The sequence below is a fragment of the Pan troglodytes genome, chromosome 2, assembly GCF_028858775.2.
Source record: "Pan troglodytes isolate AG18354 chromosome 2, NHGRI_mPanTro3-v2.0_pri, whole genome shotgun sequence".
Taxonomy (NCBI): domain Eukaryota; kingdom Metazoa; phylum Chordata; class Mammalia; order Primates; family Hominidae; genus Pan; species Pan troglodytes.
Genome location: NC_086015.1, coordinates 135,614,259 through 135,631,309, shown reverse-complemented (window position 1 = coordinate 135,631,309; position 17,051 = coordinate 135,614,259). Strand labels below are relative to the sequence as shown.

Genomic DNA, 17,051 nt, shown 5'->3' with positions numbered 1-17,051 from the left:
ATAGGAAAGGACAACAAAGACTGGTCTTGAAATGACTAAGATATTGCAATTAGCATGTGAGAATTTTAAAGCAGCTATTCAAGAAGAACTTTTCTTGGGGAAACACATACATGGCTAAAACGAAAACCAACACTAACCATCTCTATTAATCCTCCAAGCTCTTCATTTGTGGATTATGATTTACAAGTATTTGAGAAAAAAACCATAGCACTAAACACAAGGTCCAAGATTAATAAACCCAAACAACTGAGCCCAGAGAAAACAGATAATTTAGGGAGCAGAGGAGAACTTGAAAAAATTATTAGTATCCTTAAAGATTTTCAAGAGGAGATTGCACTGATAAAATAATGAGGCTGCCAGGTGTGGTGGCATGTGCCTGTAATCTCAGCTGTTTGGGAGGCTGAGGCAGGAGGATCCCTTGAGCCCAGGAGTTTGAGGCTGCAGTGAGCTGTGATTGTGCCATTGCACTCCAGCTGGGGCAACAGAGTGAGACCCCATTTCTGAAAACAGACAAACAAAAAACAGCTACGGTGAAAAAAAGAACAGTCAGTAAATACCAAAGAAAAGAATACTCGGAAGTAAAACAGGAATAATGGATTTGCTGAAGACCAAGTTGATGTTCTGGAAAACAAAATTTACTGGAATGTAGAGAAATAAAATAAATGGTGGAAAATATGAGAGAAAAGTCAAGGCATGGAGGATAGACCCAAGAAATTCAAGTTCCAGAACACAATTTTTCTTAGTTGGAGAAAGACAAGTGTCTTTAGATGGAAAAAAATCATATCAGCCATACAGAATTAGACAGAAAACAAACAAAAACCCAAAATACCCATGCCTAAACACAACCTGGTGAAATTTCAGAACTCTAAGCTAAAGAGAATATCTTAAAAGAATTAGAAAAAGCAAAACAGATTACTTACATTGGAATGAGAATCAGACTGATAGACTTCTCATCAGCAATCCTGTATGCTGGAAGACAGCAGAATACTGCCTTCAATGTTTTGGTAGAAAATGATTTTCAGGGGGAGGAGCCAAGATGGCCGAATAGGAACAGCTCCGGTCTACAGCTCCCAGCCTGAGCGACGCAGAAGACGGGTGATTTCTGCATTTCCATCTGAGGTACCGGGTTCATCTCACTAGGGAGTGCCAGACAGTGGGCGCAGGTCAGTGGGTGCGTGCACCGTGCGCCAGCCGAAGCAGGGTGAGGCATTGCCTCACTTGGGAAGCGCAAGGGGTCAGGGAGTTCCCTTTCCGAGCCAAAGAAAGGGTGACGGACGCACCTGGAAAATCGGGTCACTCGCACCCGAATACTGCGCTTTTCCGACGGGCTTAAAAAACGGCGCACCACGAGATTATATCCCACACCTGGCTCAGAGGGTCCTACGCCCACGGAGTCTCGCTGATTGCTAGCACAGCAGACTGAGATTAAACTGCAAGGCGGCAGCGAGGCTGGGGGAGGGGCGCCCGCCATTGCCCAGGCCTGATTAGGTAAACAAAGCAGCCTGGAAGCTCGAACTGGGTGGAGCCCACCACAGCTCAAGGAGGCCTGCCTGCCTCTGTAGGCTCCACCTCTGGGGGCAGGGCACAGACAAACAGAAAGACAGCAGTAATCTCTGCAGACTTAAATGTCCCTGTCTGACAGCTTTGAAGAGAGCAGTGGTTCTCCCAGCACTCAGCTGGAGATGTCAGAATGGGCAGACTGCCTCCTCAAGTGGGTCCCTGACCCCTGACCCCCGAGCAGCCTAACTGGGAGGCACCACCCAGCAGGGGCACACTGACACCTCACATGGCAGGGTATTCCAACAGACCTGCAGCTGAGGGTCCTGTCTGTTAGAAGGAAAACTAACAAACAGAAAGGACATCCACATCAAAAACCCATCTGTACATCACCATCATCAAAGACCAAAAGTAGATAAAACCACAAAGATGGGGAAAAAACAGAACAGAAAAACTGGAAACTCTAAAAAGCAGAGTGCCTCTCTTCTTCCAAAGGAACGCAGTCCCTCCCCAGCAACGGAACAAAGCTGGATGGAGAATGACTTTGACGAGCTGAGAGAAGAAGGCTTCAGATGATCAAATTATTCTGAGCTACGGGAGGACATTCAAACCAAAGGCAAAGAAGTTGAAAACTTTGAAAAAAATTTAGAAGAATGTATAACTAGAATAACCAATACAGAGAAGTGCTTAAAGGAGCTGATGGAGCTGAAAACCAAGGCTCGAGAACTACGTGAAGAATGCAGAAGCCTCAGGAGCTGATGCGATCAACTGGAAGAAAGGGTATCAGTGATGGAAGATGAAATGAATGAAATGAAGAGAGAAGGGAAGTTTAGAGAAAAAAGAATAAAAAGAAATGAGCAAAGCCTCCAAGAAATATGGGACTATGTGAAAAGACCAAATCTACGTCTGATTGGTGTACCTGAAAGTGATGGAGAGAATGGAACCAAGTTGGAAAACACTCTGCAGGATATTATCCAGGAGAACTTCCCCAATCTAGCAAGGCAGGCCAACGTTCAGATTCAGGAAATACAGAGAATGCCACAAAGATACTCCTCAAGAAGAGCAACTCCAAGACACATAATTGTCAGATTCACCAAAGTAGAAATGAAGGAAAAAATGTTAAGGGCAGCCAGAGAGAAAGGTCGGGTTACCCTCAAAGGGAAGCCCATCAGACTAACAGCGGATCTCTTGGCAGAAACCCTACAAGCCAGAAGAGAGTGGGGGCCAATATTCAACATTCTTAAAGAAAAGAATTTTCAACCCAGAATTTCATATCCAGCCAAACTAAGCTTCATAAGTGAAGGAGAAATAAAATACTTTACAGACAAGCAAATGCTGAGAGATTTTGTCACCACCAGGCCTGCCCTAAAAGAGCTCCTGAAGGAAGTGCTAAACATGGAAAGGAACAACCGGTACCAGCCGCTGCAAAATCATGCCAAAATGTAAAGACCATCAAGACTAGGAAGAAACTGCATCAACAAACAAGCAAAATAACCAGCTAACATCTAATGACAGGATCAGATTCACACATAACACTATTAACTTTAAATGTAAATGGACTAAATGCTCCAATTAAAAGACACAGACTGGCAAATTGGATAAAGAGTCAAGACCCATCGGTGTGTTGTATTCAGGAAACCCATCTCATGTGCAGAGACACACATAGGCTCAAAATAAAAGGATGGAGGAAGATCTACCAAGCAAATGGAAAACAAAAAAAGGCAGGGGTTGCAACCCTAGTCTCTGATAAAACAGACTTTAAACCAACAAAGATCAAAAGAGACCAAGAAGGCCATTACATAATGGTAAAGGGATCAATTCAACAAGAAGAGCTAACTATCCTAAATATATATGCACCCAATACAGGAGCACCCAGATTCATAAAGCAAGTGCTGAGTGACCTACAAAGAGACTTAGACTCCCACACATTAATAATGGGAGACTTTAACACCCCACTGTCAACATTAGACAGATCAACGAGACAGAAAGTCAACAAGGATACCCAGGAATTGAACTCAGCTCTGCACCACGTGGACCTAATAGACATCTACAGAACTCTCCACCCCAAATCAACAGAATATACATTTTTTTCAGCACCACACCACACCTATTCCAAAATTGACCACATACTTGGAAGTAAAGCTTTCCTCAGCAAATGTAAAAGAACAGAAATTATAACAAACTATCTCTCAGACCACAGTGCAATCAAACTAGAACTCAGGATTAAGAATCTCACTCAAAACCGCTCAACTACATGGAAACTGAACAACCTGCTCCTGAATGACTACTGGGTACATAACGAAATGAAGGCAGAAATAAAGATATTCTTTGAAACCAACAAGAACAAAGACACAACATACCAGAATCTCTGGGACGCATTCAAAGCAGTGTGTAGAGGGAAATTTATAGCACTAAATGCCCACAAGAGAAAGCAGGAAAGATCCAAAATTGACACCCTAACATCACAATTAAAAGAACTAGAAAAGCAAGAGCAAACACATTCAAAAGCTAGCAGAAGCCAAGAAATAACTAAAATCAGAGCAGAACTGAAGGAAATAGAGACACAAAAAACCCTTCAAAAAATTAATGAATCCAGGAGCTGGTTTTTTGAAAGGATCAACAAAATTGATAGACCGCTAGCAAGACTAATAAAGAAAAAAAGAGAGAAGAATCAAATAGACGCAATAAAAAATGATAAAGGGGATATCACCACTGATCCCACAGAAATACAAACTACCATCAGAGAATACTACAAACACCTCTACGCAAATAAACTAGAAAATCTAGCAGAAATGGATAAATTCCTCGACACATACACTCTCCCAAGACTAAACCAGGAAGAAGTTGAATCTCTGAATAGACCAATAACAGGATCTGAAATTGTGGCAATAATCAATAGTTTACCAACCAAAAAGAGTCCAGGACCAGATGGATTCACAGCTGAATTCTACCAGAGGTACAAGGAGGAACTGGTACCATTCCTTCTGAAACTATTCCAATCAATAGAAAAAGAGGGAATCCTCCCTAACTATTTTATGAGGCCAGCATCATTCTGATACCAAAGCCGGGCAGAGATACAACCAAAAAAGAGAATTTTAGACCAATATCCTTGATGAACATCGATGCAAAAATCCTCAATAAAATACTGGCAAACCGAATCCAGCAGCACATCAAAAAGCTTATCCACCATGATCAAGTGGGCTTCATCCCTGGGATGCAAGGCTGGTTCAATATACGCAAATCAATAAATGTAATCCAGCATATAAACAGAGCCAAAGACAAAAACCACATGATTATCTCAATAGATGCAGAAAAAGCCTTTGACAAAATTCAACAACTCTTCATGCTAAAAACTCTCAATAAATTAGGTATTGATGGGACGTATTTCAAAGTAATAAGAGCTATCTATGACAAACCCACAGCCAATATCATACTGAATGGGCAAAAACTGGAAGCATTCCCTTTGAAAACGGGCACAAGACAGGGATGCCCTCTCTCACCACTCCTATTCAACATAGTGTTGGAAGTTCTGGCCAGGGCAATTAGGCAGAAGGAAATAAAGGGTATTCAATTAGGAAAAGAGGAAGTCAAATTGTCCCTGTTTGCAGACGACATGATTGTATATCTAGAAAACCCCATCATCTCAGCCCAAAATCTCCTTAAGCTTATAAGCAACTTCAGCAAAGTCTCAGGATACAAAATCAATGTACAAAAATCACAAGCATTCTTATACACCAACAACAGACAAACAGAGAGCCAAATCATGAGGGAACTCCCATTCACAATTGCTTCAAAGAGAATAAAATACCTAGGAATCCTACTTACGAGGGATGTGAAGGAACTCTTCAAGGAGAACTACAAACCACTGCTCAAGGAAACAAAACAGGATACAAACAAATGGAAGAACATTCCATGCTCATGGGTAGGAAGAATCAATATTGTGAAAAAGGCCATACTGCCCAAGGTAATTTACAGATTCAATGCCATCCCCATCAAGGTACCAAAGCCTTTCTTCACAGAATTGGAAAAAACTACTTTAAAGTTCATATGGAACCAAAAAAGAGCCCACATCGCCAAGTCAATCCTAAGCCAAAAGAACAAAGCTGCAGGCATCACACTACCTGACTTCAAACTATACTACAAGGCTACAGTAACCAAAACAGCATGGTACTGGTACCAAAACAGAGATATAGACCAATGGAACAGAACAAAGCCCTCAGAAATAACGCCGCATATCTACAACTATCTGATCTTTGACAAACCTGACAAAAACAAGCAATGGGGAAAGGATTCCCTATTTAATAAATGGTGCTGGGAAAACTGGCTAGCCATATGTAGAAGCTGAAACTGGATCCCTTCCTTACACCATATACAAAAATCAATTCAAGATGGATTAAAGACTTAAACGTTAGACCTAAAACCATAAAAACCCTAGAAGAAAACCTAGGCATTACCATTCAGGACATAGGCATGGGCAAGGACTTCATGTCTAAAACACCAAAAGCAATGGCAACAAAAGCCAAAATTGACAAATGGGATCTAATTAAACTAAAGAGCTTCTGCACAGCAAAAGAAACTACCATCAGAGTGAACAGGCAACCTACAAAATGGGAGAAAATTTTTGCAACCTACTCATCTGACAAAGGGCTAATATCCAGAATCTACAATGAACTCAAACAGATTTACAAGAAAAAAACAAACAACCCCATCAAAAAGTGGGCGAAGGATATGAACAGACACTTCTCAAAAGAAGACATTTATGCAGCCAAAAAACACATGAAAAAATGCTCATCATCACTGGCCATCAGAGAAATGCAAATCAAAACCACAATGAGATACCATCTCACACCAGTTAGAATGGCAATCATTAAAAAGTCAGGAAACAACAGGTGCTGGAGAGGATGTGGAGAAATAGGAACACTTTTACACTGTTGGTGGGACTGTAAACTAGTTTAACCATTGTGGAAGTCAGTGTGGTGATTCCTCAGGGATCTAGAACTAGAAATACCATTTGACCCAGCCATCCCATTACTGGATATATACCCAAAGAACTCTAAATCATGCTGCTATAAAGACACATGCACACGTATGTTTATTGCGGCATTATTCACAATAGCAAAGACTTGGAACCAACCCAAATGCCCAACAATGATAGACTGGATTAAGAAAATGTGGCACATATACACCATGCAATACTATGCAGCCATAAAAAATGATGAGTTCATGTCCTTTGTAGGGACATGGATGAAATTGGAAATCATCATTCTCAGTAAACTATCGCAAGAACAAAAAACCAAACACCGCATATTCTCACTCATAGGTGGGAATTGAACAATGAGATCACATGGACCCAGGAAGGGGAATATCACACTCTGGGGACTGTGGTGGGGTGGGGGTAGGGGGGAGGGATAGCATTGGGAGATATACCTAATGCTAGATGACGAGTTAGTGGGTGCAGCGCACCAGCATGGCACATGTATACATATGTAACTAACCTGCACAATGTGCACATGTACCCTAAAACTTAAAGTATAATAAAAAAAAAAAGAAAAAAAAGAAAATGATTTTCAACCTGAATATACCCAGCCAACTAATAGGTAAGTGTGAGGGCACACTGTAGATATGTTTAGATATGTTAGGATCAGAATGCTTACTGTTCATGCATCTTTTAAAAAAATTGCTTCAGGGAAATAAAAAAAGAATACAAGAAAGAGGACACCATGGGTTGTAAAAGAAGGGAAAGATGTGAAAATTTCAGAAAATAAATTATGTTTTATAAAATTAATGCCTCTCCTTAGAAGAAATAAAACCAGGTATTGTTGACAGGATTGCCACTAGTGATTGAAACTGGTTAGGAAGACCTTTCACTTTGCATTTTATACTCTTCTGTATTATTGTATTATTTGCATTTGTTTTTGTTTTGAATACAGATTACTTGCAGTCTTTTTTTTTTTTTTTGAGACAGAATCTCACTCTGTCACCCAGGCTGGAGTGCAGCCGCACAATTTTGGCTCACTGCAACCTCTGCCTCCCGGATTCAAGCAATTCTCATGCTTCAGCCTCCCGAGTAGCTGGCATTATAGGCGGGCGCCACCATGCCTGGGACGAGGTTTCACCATGTTGGCCAGCCTGGTCTCCAACTCCTGGCCTCAGGTGATCTGCCCGCCTCAGCCTCCAAAGTGTTGGGATTACAGGCATAAGCCACCACACCTGGCCCATATTATCTTTTAATCCTGCTGTCAGAGACGTGTGAACCAGAGTGACTCCATTTTGAGTGAGGGCTAGCAAAATGAGGCTGGGACTTGCTGGGCTGTGTTTCTAGAAAGTTTGGTATTCCTAGCCTCTAGATATTTATGGTTAAAGGAACAAATTAATAATGTTTACTAAACAGACCCCGACTTGGGAGTGTCCAGATATCCTGATATCTGGAAAACAAAGGCATTTCTAATTTTGCTTTAAAGATAATAATGTTAATTCTTGCAAAATATAGTAATTAAGAAATCAATCCTTTATCATAAACCCTTGTGATACAAATACAAAAATTTGCCGGGCATGGTGACACGGGCCTGTGATCCCAGCTATTCAGGAGGCTGAGGCAGGAGAATTGCTTGAACCCAGGAGCCAGAGGTTGCAGTGAGCTGAGATCACGCCACTGCACTCCAGCCTGGGCGACAGAGCAAGACTCTTTCTCTCAAAAAAAAAAAAAAAAAAAAGATGATATGGAAAAAGTGTTGTGAAAGCTCTTACTTTTACATTCTACCAAGCCTGTATAAGGTCGGTGTCAGAATCAAGCAATTAATAATCACAATTGGGATGGACAATTTAGCATCTAGGTCAGTGATTAGCAAATAATAGTTTTCTCATCCATGTTTGTTGAATTAGCATAAGATATTGTGGCTTATGTACTGATATGGCTGGCTACTTTATCAAGGCAGTAATTTGTCCTTTATTCTTGCTGCTGTAGATATTTTTCCCTTTCCCAAGCTAAGAAGGTAGCCACGTCTTGTGTTTTTTGTTTTTGTTTTTACCTAGGTGGTTTTTGTGTTCCATCAGGAAGCAGACATTGCCAAGCAAGAGAAGACAACTCCTTCTTAGCCTTTTGTTTGCAATAACCTAGGCTCAGTGAGAGTTATGTAGAAAGTAAGTGCATGAAACTTAACAGGTAGATGCTGTGGGACCCAAGGGGAGAGGAAGATTCCTGAGACTGACAGATGGAGTCGGGTTCTGGGAGGCAGTGGGGGCGATTCTGTGCTGAGCAAAAGTATCACCCCAGGATTGCACAGTCTCAGGCTGGTGGACTCCAAGAATATAGTCCTGGGAGCAATGGCACAGATATCCCCTGCCTACCGTCAGAAGACCATGTGGGCAGGGATGGTGAACTTAACAGAGACCAGCATGGACAGAGGTCTAGAGGACTCTTCTCCAACTCCTCCCACCAGCTATTCTCTGGGACCTGAGGAGGTAGAGAACCCTACTGAGGAGTGAGATTGAATATCCCACCAACTGGATGGCTGGGGGTTCAGGGCAGATTAAAATTGTTTAGCATAAATTTTCAGCTTGCCACAATACTACCGTCCTTGACAGTGCTTGCTTGGTCAATGACTCATCTAGAGCATAAAATGAAAAATGATTCACAGTATATGAGAGCTAGCCGTGACTTCTATGTTCATCTAATTCAGATTCTTCATTTTTAGGTTAGGAGACCAAGGTAAAAGATATAAAAGAACTAGGCCAGGTGTGATGGCTCATGCCTGTAATCTCAGTGTTTTGGAAGGCCAAGGTAGGAGGATTGCTTGAAGCTAGGAGTTCAAGACCATCCTGAGCAACATAGCGAGATCCTGTCTCTACAAAAAATAAAAAAATTAGCTGGGTGTGATGGTGTGCACCTGTTGTCCTAGCTACTCGGGAGATTGAGGTGGGAGGATTGCTTGAGTCCAGGAGTTAGAGGTTGCAGTGAGCTATGATCATGCCACTATACTCTAGCCTGGGCGACGGAGTGAGACAATGTGTCTGGGAAAAAAAAAAAGATATAAAAAAAACTTGTTCTAAGTCATGAGCCCAAAGCCAGTGCAGGGCTGAGACAGTGGGCTGTCAACCCTCAGTTGAGCTATGACTAGCCCTTACAAAAGTAAGATCTTACAATTTTAAATGCAATAAAAATGGAAACTTTAAAAATATCCAGATCTGATAGTGGAGATATCTGATAGTGGCTATGTGTATTTTCCAGTTAATCCCCACTATAGAAATTGTGAACAGATGACCTGAGTCATACATAAAGTGGGTGATATTACAGTTCGAGAATTAAATACCTCTTCTGTAGGCATTTTAAATATGGATATGTGTATGTATGTGTGTTAATATACAGACACACAAACAGAAATCTTTCCGCTATCAAACACTGGGCAGAAATTTCTTTTCAGTTGTGTGTGTGTGTGCTTGCATGTGCATGTGTGTATGTATGTGTATTAAACCTACTTAATAGCTAAATAAAAAGTTTATTTATAATTTATGATTGGGTCTTCTTTCGTAAGAATCACCCTGTATAATAATACTTCTAGTCTAACTTCCCCCAATATCCAGTATTTTTCTAATCTATGTCTTTGTCCACCTTCTCACCCTTCACTCTTTGTAGGTAAAAGGCTGATTGGAGTTTGGCTTCTTATTTCTCTCCGGACAACTGTGACAGAGAATACAACCATCCTATGCATAACAGCCTCTTTCTAGCTGAACAAGCAGCCTGCACTACCACTCCATTATGAGAAGACCTAGGTAGCCTGAGTGTTCATCCAGCAGCAGTCTGTGGGTCACTGTGAGTTCAGACCCTGCTCTGGGCAGATTCAAAAGGCAGGGTGTGAGGATGGCAATGCCCACATGGCAAAAGCCTGTCCTTTAGATGCGGCACCACTGAGAGATGCTGTGTCACAGGAGGTTGGCCTGGCTTATCCAGCTGTCTGTTCAGATGTTCCCATAGGATTCTCTCTGCCAGCAGAGTCCACGGCGAATGTGGATAAACAGCAGTACCATTAGGACAGCAGATATCAGGCAAAAGGCAACAGCAAAGATGACCTTTAGAACTGTGGGAAAATAGGAAAAGTATTAATGTAAAATTAATGCATTAGGAAAATAGGAAGATCACATGTGAGTGTTGCTTTCTGCCTTAATTGCAAATTTCAGAGGAGTTGCTAAAGAGGCCTTGAAATCAGCATTATGTGTGTGCTAAGAAGAGCACAGGACTAGGAGTCAGGAGATGACCTAGGTTCCAGTTCCAGCATAAACTTTGACCCTTGAGATTCAGCTCCCCACTGAAAAGGGAGGGTAATTAGCTGAAGTATTTCTAAGTCCTCTTATAGCACTAACTTTATGCATTTTTTACAGTTATATTACCAATTGTCCATGGTCTCAGGGTCAAAGGAAATTCTGAATGCTCAACTGCAATCAATTGGATCTAAAAGAAATGAAATCCTTCGATTTTTAAATTTGATTTTTAGGTAAATATTTGTTAAAGAGGAGATCTTGTGCACATTTTGTCTCTATGGCAAACATTTCTAGCATAACTGTGTACTATTTCTAATATGTACCTTTATTTACACATATTCTTTTGATAGCTGACCAGTAAAAGCAGATATTTGGGGCCATTTCGTAATGAGATGCTAATTCATTATTTCATCTGGAAAGTTACTCTCCTATACACGCACCCTAGTCCACTATAGTATACACATCATAAATACCAGTTTGTACCATCTCTAAATGTATGTCTTTTCATTGTAAAAATATAGGGTTTCTTGTTAGCTTAGGCAATAGGAGGGCAAACATCCCTCTGATCCCATCAGCTCTTTCTACAGAACCCTAGTGCACCATAGAAGACAGGTGAAAATCACTGATTTCACCTGACATTATCATTAAGAGAATGAGGAAAATAAGAAGCAGAGCAATTAGATAATCTGGTTATGGTTAAGCAGATAATTGTATTGGGGTTGGGATCTTATCAGTCTCATGATTTTAAAAACCATCTATTCAGTAATTACTTCCAAATATAAATCTCCAGCTCTGACATCTATCTTAAGCGCAAGACTCATTTATCCAATTGTATACTTGATATGTTTCTTTAGATATCTAATAGGCATTTCAATCTCAAGTCCAAAACTGAACTCTTGATCTCCCCATCCTCATTCCCCACACCAAATTTGCTCTTCCCAGAGCCTTCCCTCTTCTCAGTTGATGGAAACTCCCTTCTTCTGTTGGCCTAGGATAAAACTCTTGGAGTCTTCTTTAACTCCTTTATTTTTCTCACAGCTTACACTATCAGGAAATCCTATTGGTCCTACTGAAAAACATATCCCAACACTGACTTCTTTTCTTCTCTGCCACCACCCTGCTTTGAACCACCATCGTCTTTTGCCAGGATCACTATAATGGTCTCTTATTTGTTCCCTTGTTTCTATCTATCCTTTCTCCTTTGTAATTTTTTTTTTTTTTTTGAGACAGAGTTTCACTCTGTCACCCAAGCTGGAGTGCAGTGGCATGATCTTGGCTCATGCAGCCTCGACTGCCCAGGCTCAAGTGATCCTCTCACCTCACCCTCCCTAGTAACTGGGAATACAGGCATGCACCTCCATGCCTAGCTAATTTTTGTATTATTTGTAGAGATGGGGTTTTGTCATGTTGCCCGGGCTGGTCTTGAACTCTTAAGCTCAAATGATCCATCTGCCTCAGCCTCCTAAAGTCCTGGGATTACAGACGTGAGCCACCACACCTGGCCACAAGGCCACAATCCTTTTTTTTTTTTTTTTTTTTTTTTTGGGAGATGGAGTCTTGCTGTGTTGCCCAAGCTGGAGTGCAGTGGCACCATCTCGGCTCACTGCAACCTCTGCCTTCCAGGTTCAAGGGATTCTCCTGCCTCAGCCTCCCAGTAGCTGGGATTACAGGTGCCCGCACAATGCCTGGATAATTTTTTTTTGTATTTTTAGTAGAGACAGGGTTTCACCATGTTGGCCAGGCTGACCATGAACTCCTGACTTCAGGTGATCCACTCACCACCACCTGCACCTCCCAAAGTGCTGGGATTATAGGCATAAGCCACCGTGCCTGGACCACAATCCATTTTTAACACAGCAGTCAAATGACTTAAAGTCAAATCATGCCACTTCTCTCCTTAAAACAAAGTCTGCAATGAATGCTCATCTCAATCAGAATAAAAGCTACAGTTCTAATGATGATAGTTTATGAGGATCCACATCATCTGTCTCCTACGAGTCCCCTCACATTTCCTCTCCTATCACCCTCCCTTCACTCACTCACTTCTGGCCTCATAATCCTTATGCTGTTCTTCAAACGTGCCAAGCAGTTCTGCCTTAGTGACTTTGCTATACCTGTTATCATGGCCTGAATGCTCTCCCACACATCCCTTGCTTTCTTTGCCTAAATCTCATCTCCATGAGACCTTCCCATTTAAAAGTGCATCTTGTATATCCTCCTTCACTTCACCCCAAATTGGCCATTGTGATCCTCATCTTCCAAAACACTTATTATGCTTATTATTTGTTATCTATCCCTCTCTCCCTCTAGTAGAACACAAGCTTTGCAAAGGCAGGAACTTTTGTCTTTTTTGTTCATGAATGTATCTCAAGCACTGAGAACAGTATCTGGCACATAACGAGTACTAATAAATGTTTGTAGAAAAAACTTAACGACTTAGAACTTATAAGTTCCCAACTCTTAGTCCAGTATTTTCTGATGATGCCAGGATGCTTCTTAGCATCATGAAAAGGTGGTTTTAAGTTATACCCTGAGAGACAGTCTCATTAGAACTGCAGATAGATTTAATATAAGTTTAAGGCAACTAAATGAAATTGAAGAGGGAAAGAAAGGACTCAGTGGAAATGAGGAAGGCAGATAGTAGTGATCCTTAAAAATCTATTTTCATGGCTGACTCTGTATTTATAAATTTATTTTCAGTTATTTTTATGGGCTGTTTTGTCATAGCAGTCTGATGGAACATGCTTTTCTGCTCTTTATCCTTCCTTCTTTCCTTTCTAGACATGTGGTGAGCACACATGTATCAGGTAGGCTGTACTGGATGCTGAGGTTCCATAATCTCTGCCCTCAAGGAGCTCAATGTCTAGCAGGAGAACCAGAAATGTAATTACAAGATACTGTGATAACTACTAAAATGGAGGTGCAAAAGAAATACTATTGAAACAAAGAGAAAGTTGCAGTCAACAGAGTGTATTCTATTTGAAAGAGAAAGAGTTTGGAAAGTCTTCTGAGAATTGAGCTGACCTGCAAGGTGAGTAATACTTTTCCATGAGACAGAAGGAGTTTCACAAGGGCATGTTTAGGACATAATGAGGAGTTACACGTGACTGGAATACAGGCTGCAGGGATGTGAAACCACATGTGTAAATGGGGGGCCAGTTTGTTTTTGTTTTTGTTTTTTGAGATAGGGTCTCACTCCATTGCTCAGGCTGGAGTGTGTGGTGCAATCACTGCTCACTGCAGCCTCAACCTCCTAAGCCTGGTGATCCTCCCACCTCAGCCTCCCGGGGGAAGCTGGGACCACAGATGCGTGCCACCATGCTCAGCTAATTTTTTTGTATTTTTTGTAGAGATAGAGCCTCACTATGTTACCCAGGCAGGTCCTAAACTCTTGGGCTTAAGCAATTCTCCCACCTCGGACTCTCAAGGTGCTGGGATTACAGGCATGAGCCACTGTGCCTGGCCAGGGGCCAGTTTTTAGAGTGCTTGGTTTGACGTGGGGCAAATGGAAGTCATCAGCAATTATTACATATGGAAGTGATACAGCCCACTCTGTTTATTTTATTTTTATTTATTTATTTATTTTTTGAGATGGAGTTTCACTTCATTGCCTAGGCTAGAGTGCAGTGGCACGATCTCGGTTCACTGCAACCTCCGCCTCCCGGGTTCAAGCAATTCTCCTGTCTCAGCCTCCTGAGTGGCTGGGACTACAGGTGCCTGCCACAATGCCCGGCCAATTTTTGTATTTTTAATAGAGATGGGGTTTCACCTTGTTGGTCAGGCTGGTCTCGAACTCCTGACCTCAGGTGATTCACCCCCTCGGCCTCCCAAAGTGCTGTGATTATAGGCATGAGCCACCGTGCCTGGCCAACCACTCTGTGTTTAAGAAAAACAAAAACTGTGGAAAAGATAGGATGGTGGAGATACATTAGGCTTGATAGAGAACTATTGAAAATACCTTTAATATGACACTCAGGGCTTAGAACCGCAATTGTGGCCCTGGGAACGAAGAGGAGGGAATTCAAGAGATACAGTAGAATTAACAGGCTTTAGTAACAGGCTACATATACTGGTAAGGGAGGAGCTGTGGTCAAGGCAATCTCATGGCTTCTTGTTTGGGTGACTGAGAAGATAAATTGAGATTGGGACCACAAAAAAGAATTGGTTTGGAGTAGAGAAGATAATTTATTTTGTCTCCAGTGTGGGATTGAGACAGGTTATTATCCTGACAGAGACTATCAGTAGGCAGCTTGACAAAACAGGTCAAGAATTCTACAGTTAGATGTGGAAATAAGGATTGTAGACATAGAAGACAGAGGCCTGGGTATACTGGCTAATACTGAATGTGGAATGAGGAACCCGAGAGCAAAGAAAAGACTCAGGTGAGCGTGTGTGCTTTCTCTCCCTGTGATATTTATTTATTTATTTATTTTTAAATGATATGCTCCTTTGTACTGTAAAATATTTCAGGTGTTTGGCAGAGCATTGTCCTAGACACTGAGAAAAGAGAGCATGATTAATTGTATCTTACTACAAAGAGATCTCGTACAGGTAATGACTGAAAAGGGTCTTCCTAAAACAAGAAGCCAGTTACAGCATCTGTCCTCTGCCTAAAACCTTTCCATGAGCACAACAGCTCAACTTGACCTATGGAGCACTTAGTGCTTGCCTCTGCAGCCTCAGCCCTCCACACATTCACTAGACTTTTTCCAGTTCCCAAAGTGCTCTATGCTGCCTTTAGCCTCTTGGCCTTTATGCATTCTCCTCTTTTGTCTGTAACATCCTCCTCTCTCCTCACCTTCATTCACCTGCTTAGTACCATTTCTCCTTCAGGTTTCAGTTTGAACATCACTCCTCCAAGAAGCCTTCTCTGACCCATTAGGCTAATTGCCTCTGCTGTGTTTTCTCCTGTATGCCCTTCATCGTAGAATTCACCATACTTTGCTGTTAGGGCTGATTTAATTATTTATTTCCTTGTCCACCCCTCCTCTCCATAAGGTCTGCAAGCCATATGGGGATAGTCTTCTTGTCTGCTGTCGGCAAGTTTAATGCTTGATACATAGGAAAATATTGAGTACATAAGAGGTACTCAGTAAATCTATTGCTTATTAAATAATCATTTATCTTGACCCACCAATCCTATTTTTGGAAATTGGTCTAAGAAAGTAGTCCATAAGACACCGTGGAATGAAAAGTGAGTATGATATGGTAGAAATAGGATGTTGGAAAGTGTTAGGCTTGAATCCTGATCCTATTACTTGTGGCATGTTATCCTCTGAGGTTCAGTTTTCTTCTCTCTAAATTGGGGATACTAATAGCTGCTTCACAATGAAAGAAAGGCCACTGAATTAGACACTAATGGCTTTCAAAAGAGAAGTTAAAAAATAAGAGATGACAGAAGGGTGGACATAATTTTACAGAATAGTTAAAGCATAAGATGGATGTGAGAAAATAGTACAAGAACATGTAAATCATTAGTTCAAGAAAATTGAGATTGAAGGGAGTGAGGTGGAATAAGCACTTGATGGTGTTTTGATGAGAGGATATTTGGGCATTTTCATAGTATAAGGGAAGGAGCCAGTGCAGAGGAAGAAAGTGAAGTTAGCCAGGAGATTCCCTGGGGTCCTGAGGAGACTCTGGAGATGGGTTCACACTCACAGTGAGGTCAGCCCATGCAGGGAGGAATGTAGTTTCCTGAGGGACAGCAGCAAAGGAAGGTTAAAGCTACTGAGATATTTTTGAGATTGTGAGAGTAGAACTTAAAGGACTTATCAATAGATTATCTTGCTTATAAAGAAAACAAAATGGAATCAGACTTTTGGGACAAACAGGCCTTCCTGCAGGGAGTAGGAAAAGTGTTCAGTAGGGGTGAATACATTTACCAAGAAACACTGAGAGACTCAGTTGAGGATGGAATAAAATGTCTACATTCATCGTCTGAAATGGTGACAATAGGCTTGGACTTTTGCTTGCTTCAGCTCTACTCACAGATCAGAATGAAAAAATCATGTGACTGACTTGATCTAGAGGCTTAGGTATTGGCATGGTGAGCAGTGTATGGGACAGGTCAGCGTTATAGCTGTCAGAATTGCCTAGGTTTAGGGCAGGAGTGGAGTGAGGAGTGAATCGGAGCATACCAAAGCAAGTTGCCAATGTCTTTAGCAAATGATGAGATATATTCCAAGAAACTGAAGATAATGGCAACAAGAATGAGGAAACAGGTATTTTAATCAGATGGCCTCATCTTTGAGGGAGGAGCGGTGCTGGATATCATTGAACAAGGGATATCACTGAACAAG

At 41.5% G+C, this 17,051-nt stretch overlaps 1 protein-coding gene across 2 annotated transcripts in view; it reads right to left on the bottom strand.

Annotated features, from left to right (window-relative positions):
• Positions 1–6,566: 6,566 nt before the first annotated feature.
• The window catches only part of ACP3 (acid phosphatase 3), a 54,325-nt gene continuing 43,840 nt past the window's right edge, over positions 6,567–17,051 (bottom strand). Inside the window, exons 11-12 of one of the 2 annotated variants that reach the window (XM_063807194.1) lie at positions 9,471–10,571; positions 6,567–7,519 (exon numbers count right to left, since the gene is read on the bottom strand). In XM_063807194.1, coding sequence (XP_063663264.1) covers positions 10,453–10,571 — 119 coding nt within the window. In that variant the 3' untranslated portion in view covers positions 6,567–7,519; positions 9,471–10,452. Of the gene's footprint in view, positions 7,520–9,470; positions 10,572–17,051 lie in introns of those variants that run through there. The other variant, XM_016941939.4, reaches the window with a different exon arrangement.